This window comes from Bacillus rossius, chromosome 1, assembly GCF_032445375.1.
Source record: "Bacillus rossius redtenbacheri isolate Brsri chromosome 1, Brsri_v3, whole genome shotgun sequence".
Lineage (NCBI taxonomy): Eukaryota > Metazoa > Arthropoda > Insecta > Phasmatodea > Bacillidae > Bacillus > Bacillus rossius.
Genome location: NC_086330.1, coordinates 240,202,904 through 240,214,203, shown reverse-complemented (window position 1 = coordinate 240,214,203; position 11,300 = coordinate 240,202,904). Strand labels below are relative to the sequence as shown.

The 11,300-nt window shown below is 36.0% G+C and overlaps 1 protein-coding gene across 1 annotated transcript in view; it reads right to left on the bottom strand.

Moving 5' to 3' along the window:
* Nucleotides 1-1,534: 1,534 nt before the first annotated feature.
* Nucleotides 1,535-11,300, bottom strand: part of LOC134527405 (coatomer subunit epsilon) — a 32,919-nt gene continuing 23,153 nt past the window's right edge. Inside the window, exon 6 of the mRNA XM_063360068.1 lies at nucleotides 1,535-1,747. Coding sequence (XP_063216138.1) covers nucleotides 1,610-1,747 — 138 coding nt within the window. The 3' untranslated portion in view covers nucleotides 1,535-1,609. The remainder of the gene's footprint in view (nucleotides 1,748-11,300) is intronic.

Here is an 11,300-nt window from a genome sequence, read left to right as displayed (position 1 = left end):
ACCATAGATGAATTAACCAAAGCTGGAATTGAAAATCCACAGACTTATGCAAGTAGGAATAATGATAATTTAAACCGTGCTAAAATATAGTAATGTTTTTATAAATGCATAGATAAAATAGCTTTGCAATAGCATCATTAATTAGATTTGAGGCTCTCTATTCACATCTTCCTCTTACTTTTTTTATCATAAAACATTTTAAATAAATTACATCAATTTTGCACTCATAATCTCATAAAAAAAATGAAAAAAAGAAAAAGAAAAACTGTAAACATAGTGACGGTTTACACCATGTAAGAAAACAGTAGGCCTATAATCTGTGGTAAAACATATTTGATGATTTTTAACTCGGTATCGATATTATTTCACTAAGTTGAACTTTGATTGGTGCATAAGCTGTGAGTGTGAATAGGTGCTGGCATAGTTGAGGCAATTGTAAATCGGGAAGATGTAATTGATTGGGTGAAAGACTGGACAAGATGCTTTTTCTTGCCATTCTGCAATGAATCAGCTTAATGACCTACCTATTTGGACTGGGAGTGCAGATTCCACGCATTGAAATCAGTACCGTCACTCAAGCGAGTAGCAAATTTAAGTTCTTCAAACATGCGTAATACTACTATCTTTTAAACTGGGGAATGTGGTATTCCACCAACCACCACACAGTCTTCATTGCAGAGTGGATCGAGCAACTATCTTGGATTTCGAGGTTGAGAAATCAACTTAGAATTGTATACTGCCAAGGCTTGTCTTCAGATGGCCAATCATAGCAGGCCTCTTCTCATTGGCTGTGTTCATTTGGAGTTAGGCCCTTTGTGGCTTCGCCCCTGTTGCTTTTTTTCTTTTTGTTCCTAATTAGTGGTGCCCATGTTTTGCTCAGCCTGTAGCCATCTTCACTGTGATATTGTTTGAATATTTCTATGGCTTCGTAACGTTCCTGTGATTCTCTATGTTGGCTATTGTTCTGCTATGGCTGCTTTGCAGTACAGGGCTAAGCGTCATTACAGTGACCACTTCGATGTGGCTCAATCTCGAAAGCCAAGGTAGTTTATTAGACAAGGGTTGTATTCTGACATGACTATGCTTACATGGCTGTACCCCTAAGAATCAGCACTGTAATATAGCATGGTTTAAGATAGCACACATTTGTTTTATAATGAAAGATCTTTAATCTGACACACTTGGGACAACGACCATGCCAGATGATCATCGGAAGTCAATATAGTTTTCGCAGTATTACCAAGAGTTAAAATGTGAAATGTAACAGTAGAAAACAGGAGCAATCACTGAAATGAAAACCAACTTTAAAAAGCTCTGAGCATACTCAAAATGGAGGCAGGGCAGGCAGCACAGATTGTAACCTGGCAGCAAAGATCAACGTGAGCAGCTACTGAAGCCAAATATTGAAGACATTTAACTGTATTATGATTTTAAAAATGATAAAAATGTTCTCTGTGGTAACCAGTACTGTATTACCATGAGTTAAAATGTTTTTCACAAGTCTACCAGTGACTTTGAAAAAAAAACTCAATAATCTGATAAATTAAATTATAATTTATTCAATTTGAAACATTTCTAAAATACAAAGTTTTTTTTTTTTTTTTTACATTTACTGCACTTCTCCAACACAAGATGGGCTGTACAATTTTGTTAAACGTTCAAATTCACTTTCTTTCTGCAGGTATTCCTTCACAAAGGGGTGGTCACTATTAGATTCCTTTAACTGGCTCAGGAATCGATTGGATACCTGCAAATGAACCAGAGTAATTATCAATATATTACTAGTCATTAGACTAACAACCTCCACTTTGCCACATAATGCCCCAAATGAAACAATATGATAATTTTATACAGATAAACACACACTCGAAAATCAAGTTAGTAGCATCAGCTCAGCTTAAAAGTCATGTTCATTGTATATGAGTAGGGGTATGCAAAATTCGCATTTGCGATAAAACTATTTTTTACGCGAATTTTGATATTTTAAAGCGAATAATCACGAATTTTGAATAAAATCATTTTTATGCAAATTTCAACATTTTAAAACGAATAAACCCGATATCCACATTATAGGATACTATTCTTATGCGAATCTTAACGTTTGAAAACAAATAAACTCGATATCCATACCATAACTATTTGATTAAACTATGCTAAAAATACGTACTTCTGACAAAGTCCGTAACGTAGGCCTAACCTGGTTTTGAATTAGTAAACACAACACATCTGCCATAATTCAACTAGAGTACGATGCGCTGCTTCCTCTAACACGCGAACATGTGACGATGTTTTTAGTATTTATGGTAAGAAAAATGGTGTAAACATGTATCGAGGCGAAATTGAATGTTTTGAATAACTTTAACGATGTAAGCAAAGACATGAGTATAGTTTAATACACTTGTACACAAAACATCAAACAAATACGCAGTAGCTAGACAACACGTCGTTACTTGCTGAGCTCACACAATGATGCAATCAGCAGCAGCAATGCAGCTGGCAGCCTGTAGGCTGTGCGTGCAGTCACGCTCACACACACTTACACAAAGTCACAACATAACAAAGCTGTTTACGGCCGTGCCCACGCGTGGTTGAATACGACAAACTTGTAAACTGTATGAATTGAACTTGCGTGGTGTGGTAGTTGTGCTCTAATACTTACGTGGCGTAGGCCTACATACTGATCCGAAGTAATAAATATTTTTAACAAAAATGTGTTCATTTACTGTAATTACTTTTGTTGACAAACATGCCGAAACCTGTAGTGACTGCCAAACAACGGGCCAGAGAGTTTTCACAACACGGTTTGTATGCAAGTGATGAAAAAACCATTTTCTGTCATTTTTATAATGTGTCTGTGACATGGGACCGCAAAGACTCGTGTGCGAAGCATATTGGCAGTTAAAAACCTAAGAAACGGGCAACAGAAAGTGTTGCTGAGCAAAATGTAAAACGGCACTGTTCGATATCGGCATCTTTCAGTAACATCGCAAAGAAGACAGATTTCAAGACTAACTTCATCAAGGACACCACAGAGGCTTTCATTAAAGCAAATATACCTTTACAAAAACTTGAAAATCCCAACATTAAGAAATGGCTCAATAAGTACATAGAAGGAGCTGGTGATTTGCAGAATGCACGTACTTTGAGAGAATAATGCGTGGAAGACTTGACACACCAGCAAGTAGAAGACCTAAATAGAGTCCTGAAAGAGAAACGAGAAGGTGTGTTTTGTGATGAAACGACAGATTGTATGGGAAGATGTGTGTTTGTTGTTTTATTTCGTTTTTTTGTTGATTTTGATAAGCCACAAATTGTTGTGGGTGGTTTACATTTTTTAACTGCAGCTAATGCAACTACATGCACAAGAGCAATTGTTGATTCCTTGCATAAGTACGACATCAAATATGACAATGTGAGATCCTTAGTTACAGACTCTGCAAGGTACATGGTCAAGTGCAGCAAAGATTTGGAAATCATTGTTGGCGATCATTTACAGTATGTGCAGTGTTGGCCACATAAACTCAATCTTGTTGGTGGGGTGTGGATCAAAGAACTGTACGCAAGTTTCCTAGAAGAGAAGTACGGAGAGAAACGAACTTTGTTCCCCATTCCTGTAATTACTACGTGGAACTCTTGATTCACATCTGTGTTTACCTTGCAGATTATTTGCTTGATATTGCTGACTTCTGCCAAAAAGATGAGATCAAAGCGCTTCAAAATGCTGGTGTACAATACTTCAGTGCCATCAGCAAACAGCATCTGGCAGCTGTTCATGTACAAGCAATTTTCGTAAAGGAGCATGCCAAGGAATTGGTGGATTTGGATTTGAAGCTAAAGTTGGAGGGTTCATCATATCCAACTTCACATTTGCTACATGGTGAACTGGAGCATCTCAAAGAATGCTACACAGCTGTTTCAAATGATGTTTACTTTGATAGCACCCAAAGTGCACTAGAGTCTCTTGCCCCAACTAAGGCAGCAGAAGCAAAACTGTCACTTCATAGAATAGTTTCACAAGCCCAAGCAAAGTTGACTTCTTTAATGGCACAGGATCCCAGCAAAAAAATGTTTGAACACCTTAAAGTATTGGATCCAAAATATATCATCCTAGCAACAGTAAACCCAAGCCTGGTTGAAAAAATTAGAAACATTTTTGGATTTACTTCACTGGATACTGAAGAAATAACTTCAGGTTTCTGTCAGTTGCAAGCGGCACTGAACCAGCAGGTTTCAGAAAGTAATCGCCCAGACATTCTCGCAGCTTTTTAGAGTTGTGAAATTAACGAGGCCAGATTTTGCGACCAAGTGTTTTGAAGCGATTTGGTTCCCTTGTGCCAATGTTGACTGTGAATGGTTCTTGTCTTCGTACAATACAGTGTTGACGGATAGAAGAACAACACTCACAGAGTCAAAACTTGCAACAATGGCCATATTTTCTTTTGAAGATTTGAGCTGTGAATAACTTAGTGAGCGTAGCCTACTTACTGTGTTATTTTTAATTGATATTCATTTATTTTAAGTTAACTTTTATTTTAAATAGTGTTTGCTGTGTTGATTAAGTGTTGTAATAATTTTGAAGCAGTAAGGTCCCAGTTTGTCAATGGTTTGAAGTGAACAATTCAGTGAGTACAGTAAGTATTTAAATAAGAATTGAGAAATTACTTCATACTTCTCCAAATATTGGACATTTAATTTCAATTATACCTTTTTAATGTCATCTTTTTTAATATTAAGTAGTTAGTATTTGGTGTGTATTAAGTGTTAAAACAATTTTCATGACACTTTAGATTTGGAATTGGTATTACTGTTATCCATTTTGGTAGTCAAAATAACCTCCCTTTCAGAGAAAAATAACACCGATTTTCCAGAAAAATAACCTCGAATTCTGTGAACAAATAAACACGAAAAGTGCCTGAACCTCTGTCAGATGTGTGTGTCATTACCTTATTAAGTGACCACAATATTTCTGCTTTCCACACATTCTCATCAACACAATATTTATAGAACCTGTGAAATGTTGAGACTTTTAATTTGAAGGAGTTGCACATTCAGTAAATGATTTATCAATATAAGTCACAGTTCCTGAACTACTTGAAGTGGAAGGTGTAGTATCTTTTTCCTGACCCAAATGTGTGAGCTTGTCAACAGTCAAAAAACTTAGTGTTGATTGTTGCTTTGTAGTATGGCAGAAGACAGCTCCAGATGTTTTTTTCCTGCTTCATGAACCTTCAAAGATGACAAACCACTGTGACTTACATCAAACTTCGATTTACAGAGTGTGAAAAATGCCTTGGACTTGTCATCTAGTTGCATGTAGTTGCAATAAAATCATGCAAAAATATACTAAGTTAACAAATGAAGATTAGTTTGAAAATTAATTGAATAAAATTAATTAGATCTGCTTTCCCGCATGTCAATTTTTCGTCGCACTTTAAGCGCTAAAACACGTTAACATTTGTTGGCAAACATTTTCAGCACATTATATCATTCATAGAAAATATTACAATTCCATTCCGTAACACTTTAACCCAGTGATGGCCCGATATCCAAAAACCCGATACCCAATACCTGATATTCCGATAATAGGCCTATCTCATTTCTAACACTGATTCTATAAAATTGTGGTTCTGGAGTATTGTTAGAGATAATAATGAAATATGTTAAATATTAATAAAACATACTTATGTGAATGTATATTATTTTTATTAATTGTAAAATATTGTAAATTCACATTAAATAAAAGCTAATAATGAAATTATCTTAATGGCCTACAAATAAGCTCTCTAAATTCAAGGTCTTAAAAAAGTTAAATTGTTTTTCAAGGCCAGATAAAGCAATATTCTGGTGTAGGTATTACCTACATACAGTATGCAAAAAACATATTGTAACTACAAGGAAACAAATTTCAGTTCTTTGTGGAGAAATATTAGCATTTGAATGTGTTCAGGTGAAATGTACAAATTCCACCTGCAGAGCTAAACAATCTTTCAGAATGAAATCTTGTAGCTGTCTGGTATTAGTCTCTAGTGTATTTGCTTATAATAGTTATAATGTATGAATCACGAGTCACTGCATGTACTTAGTCCAGTGTCTCAACTGTAATCTACGAAAAATACTGTCCGAAAAACATCACACTTTTGTACCCTTTGTATAATTTCATCACGGTTAACGACACGCTAGAAAGGAAAGTCTTCAATTAGCAAATTTTGTGACCATTGTTCAAGTGTATCACTCCATTTATCGGTGCGAAAACACGTTAAAAATACGTGAAAGTAATTTCAATACAACTTTGAAACGTACTGCAGAGTTTTTAATACCACACATCTTTATTTATGTTGTTGGCAAAGCACTCAATATAGCCAACATAATACCTTTGCTGCAACATGCCCTTCTTAAACACGTTTCATATTTTAGCTTTTGTAAAACTTACGTAACGTCTTTGTATAGAACAGCAGTTGGCGACCATGAAACGACATGGAAAGAAAATGCCTGCAACTTTATTCTTCTTCATGTTTACTTACGGCTACGCCACTTATTAAATTAAATATCGTAATTATTTTCGTTTATGTTTTCAATTTATGTATTGTTTCAGTGGAAAATATGCTTGGAATTACTAGGAAATATAGTGACGTGAAGAAAGATAAATTACGCCCGCGGAAAATAAGCTTGGAATTACGGTTAAGGTTATGTGAGAAGTATTATTGGCGAGAGAAAACATCGGTAATCAAAATATCGCAAGTATTTACCGATGTCCGATATTGAAAAATTTGCCGATATTACCGATCTCCGATATCGAATATCGGGCCATCACTACTTTAACCTCTTCGATGATTTCAGTTGGAAAATAAAATGTGGCTGCAATTTAGGTATTTTGTGTTTTGTAATTTGTAAACATAGTCGTTAACAAAACCAAAACATGAAAACATTTTGTGCACAAATTTTTGGCTTTATTTTATCCTAGCCAAACATAAATTTACGTTTCGTACACACAAGCAAGCAGTAAACAAAACTCAAAGCTATAAGCTATAAGTTCGATTATGAACGCTCGCCATTTGGCTAACAACTTATCAATATGGACGCGGGTCGCGTGCATTGACGCCTTGACAGATACAATCGATTATGTGCGATCATTGTGCTCTCTGTAGAGTAAGAATGAAACTGACTACGCCGTGGCCGCCACGGAACAAATACCACCCTTTTTTTAAGCGTGTAAGGAACGAGAATTGAATCAATTACGTTTTACAGCATTCTAATGGACTTTTTTTTTTTAAATAAAGAGGAGCAAATCGCTATTATTAAAATTTTCTCTACATTCTATGTGAAAATCATGATGTTGCATGTAGGAGAATAGAAGCTGTAAGCAAAATTTTGAACGGGATTTTAAAGCAAACGTCTTATGGCGAAAAAGGCGGGACTGGCCTAGCTAAACACGGGAAAATGTATTGTGTGAGAACATCTTAAGCGATGATTTTCCTGAAAATGCAAACTGCCAAAAGCACAAAAAATATGATATATACAAGATCAGTGCACAAGAAATACACATTAGCCTTGTAATTAATTTTTTCGTGACTTTTACCAAAATATACTTAAAAATGGTCACTTTTTCGGGACTTTCGTGACCTAGTAGACATCCTGTAAATACTGTACGGTTCCAGTTATGTGTCTGTTGGCACCTTCATCTTGAAAAACTACATAACAAAATAGTGATGGCCCGATAACCAAAAACCCGATACCGATACCGATACCGCTTCCGATAACCGATACCTAGGGACCTGAAAAAATCGCGATCGCGATAAACCCGAAAAATAACGCGAATTTTGATGTTTTGAAGCTAAAATGCGATTTTCTCATTTTTTCCGTCTTTGTCAGGAATTTCAACACAAAAGCATGAATGTTACGTTTCTTCTCCCCAATACCAAGAACCATCACGGTATCTTCACATGCTGGGCCGAGGGTTAGAACAGCTTAGTTGAAAAACTACACACTTTGCCTTTAAAATGCGTTACTTGTGCCAGTTTTGGCCACTGTTATTTTTCTTTATGGCTTTTGAAATGTTTACAGAGGGCTGGAAGAGCTTAGTTGAGAAACTACACTTTTGCGTCTAATGTGCGTTACTTATGTCAGTTTTGACCTCTTCTTGTTTTTCTTTGTGGCTTTTGAAATGTCGGCAGAGTGCTGGGTGAGTAAGCTTGGTTGAAAAACAACACGCTTTGCGTCTAAACTGTGTTACTTATGCCTGTTTTGACGCTGTTGGTTTTACTGCCTTGGAAATGTCTCCGTGAAGCTGTAGCTAGAGGGGACAGGGGGGTGACAGGTGATGACACTTTGGACTTTCCCTGAAAAGGATTTACGATTGGGGGGAGGGAGGGAGACAGCGCTAATGGAACTCGAACTCGCCACAGGATGCCTCAGCCTTCCTCCTTGCTTTGTTACTGCCGTGAAAGGCCACCCCCTCCCCTTGTCAAACATCTATCTTAACTCCGCTGCCCCCTCCCCTTCTTTCCTCCGGCGCTCCACATCCTCTGTTTATATGTTAGCGCTCAGAACGTCTTTTATGCTGCAGGCGACCAAACTATTTTTTTTATAGCTGCCTGCTTGTTGTTTTAATATACCCTTGTAAACATTGCCGTTATCAACATTTCCAGGCTTAAATGTTAATTGCTCCACATAAGAAATGCCAAAAAATGTGGTTAGTGCAAGGCAACGAGCTGATGAGTTCAAAAGTGATGGTATTTATGCATCCGATGCTGTTACACTAATGTGTAAATACTGTAACTGCAGAGTTACATTTGAGAGAAAAGATTCTGTGGCAAAGCACATAAAAAGTGACAAACATGTGAATGCCAAGCAAAAATTCTCTAGTGGTCCTTCCGATAGGAAATTGCAGTCATCTGTTGTTGAAAATTTCAACAGTGTCAAACGGCGAAAGATAGACATTGAAAACTTGGCACTGAAGACAACTGAGGCGTTCGCGAAAGCAAATATACCCCTGGAAAAATTGGAAGATCCAAACATAAAGTTGTGGTTGAATGAATTCATTGAAGGTGAGAAGTTTTTAAATTTACTTTATTATGTAGTTCCAGTTATAATGTGGTTATAAAATCCCTAATTAGAATGATGCATTTCTTATTCAAACCTGTGTTTATTATGTAGTTCAAGAAATCATAGAATAACTTGATTTTAGTATGTCAATTAATTATATTTTAGATTGTAGTGCATAAAACATAGCTGTATATGCTATACAAAATGTATTTTATAAAAAGTATCATCTGTAAATAAAATAATTATCTGACTTTTCTTTTGGTTTTAGGTGGTGGAGATTTACCATGTGTAAAAACTCTAAGGGAGAAATATACACCTCAGTTGGCAGAACAACATTTCAACAAAGTCAAAGATGTTGCATCAGAAAATCCTTTGTATATACTATGTGATGAAACCACTGACAGCAAGGGAAGGTGTGTTTTTGTAATACTGTTTCAAGTTAATACAGCAATATTTGATACTGCAAAACTTCTAGTTGCTTCCGTTAGTTTCTTGCAGAAGGCAGACGCTACAACTTGTGCTCAGGCTATAACAGACTGTATTAGCAAGTATGGTGTTAAGTACCAGAATATCATGGGACTCGTAACTGATTCTGCCAGATACATGACCAAATGTGTCACAAGTCTGCAAGTGTTGTTTGGTGATCATGTTGCTCACATCCAGTGCTGGGCTCACAAACTCTCCCTTGTCGGAAACGTGCTTAGTAGTGAACTTACTGAAGTAAACTCTGCTGTGGTGAATGTGAAGTCTGCATTCCTAAACACCAGGAAAAGAAAGCACCTGTTCCTCAAGTACTTGGAAGAAAAAACATCACAGCCTGCTTCGCCATTTCCAGTGCCTGTCATAACTCGCTGGAATTCCTGGTTCAAGTCTGTGTTTTATCTGGCTGAGAACTTTGTTCACATAATTGCATTTTTCAGGGGGTATGAGCTTCAGGAGGTGGGTAATGCTGGTATCAGGTACTTGTCTTCATTATCTGACAAGGATGTTAACATTATTTTAGCTCAGTGTGTGTTCATCAGACATCATGCAGCTGATCTCGTGAACCTTCTGACCAAACTTGAAGGTTCAAAGTATCCAACAGGTCATACTCTGTATGGTGATGTTGAGTGTATCCGTAAAGATTTTGAGTGTGTATCAAAGGGTGTGTTTTGTTCTGCTTTTGAAAATGCTACCCGTAACTTAAATACTAGTGACCAAGCTCGTGCTAGGCACGAATGCCAAAAGGCTACAGCTTTGAGCATGGACAAAATGCAAATGTTGTTGAACAATGACCCTTCTGCGGCAGTATTTAAGGCTTTAAATAAGTGTTTCAACCCAAAGAACATCATCCTTAACAAGACAGAAGATGTTATTTCAGTAATGAAATCCATTCCTGAACTCAGTAATTTTCAGAACACTGAACTTTTCAAGGGTTACGAAGCCCTGAAAGAAGATGTGCAAGAGATTTGCAAGACTGAAAATCATGTAGATATGTTGAAAGTGCTGACTTCTCAAAGTATAAATTACCATAATTTTGCATTAGCAGCCCTCCGTGCTGTTTACAGACCGACAAACAATGTTGACAGTGAACGTTTACTTAGTCACTACAACTTAGTTGTCACAGACAGAAGGCAAAACCTGAAAGAAAGAAATGGTGAAGTGTTCACTATGCTGTCATTTGATGACTGAATTCCTGATTTATAATTTAAATATTTATGAACATTTACTTTTTTTTAAAAAATAGGATAAAACAATTACTTACAAAACAAAATTTCTGTAAAGTTATTTATAAACATTAGTTTACGGTTTCACCTTTAAATGCCGTCAAATAAAAATGAAAAAAATAAAAATAATAACCTCGCTTTTTGTTGCGAATTTTGTAAAAAATAACACCGCTTTTAAGAAAAAATAACCTCCCTTTTTTCAGGTCTCTACCGATACCCGATATTCCGATAATAGGCCTATCTCATTTCTAACACTGATTCTATAAAATTGTGGTTCTGGAGTATTGTTAGAGACAATAATGAAAAATGTTAAATATTAATAAAACATACATATGTGAATGTATATTATTTTTATTAATTGTAAAATATAGTAAATTCACATTAAATGAAAGCTAATAATGAATTTATCATAATGGCCTACAAATAAGCTCTCTAAATTCAAGGTCTTAAAAATTTAAATTGTTTTTCAAGGCCAGATAAAGCAATATTCTGGTGTAGGTATTACCTACAGTATGCAAAAACATATTGTAACTACAAGGAAACAAATTTCAG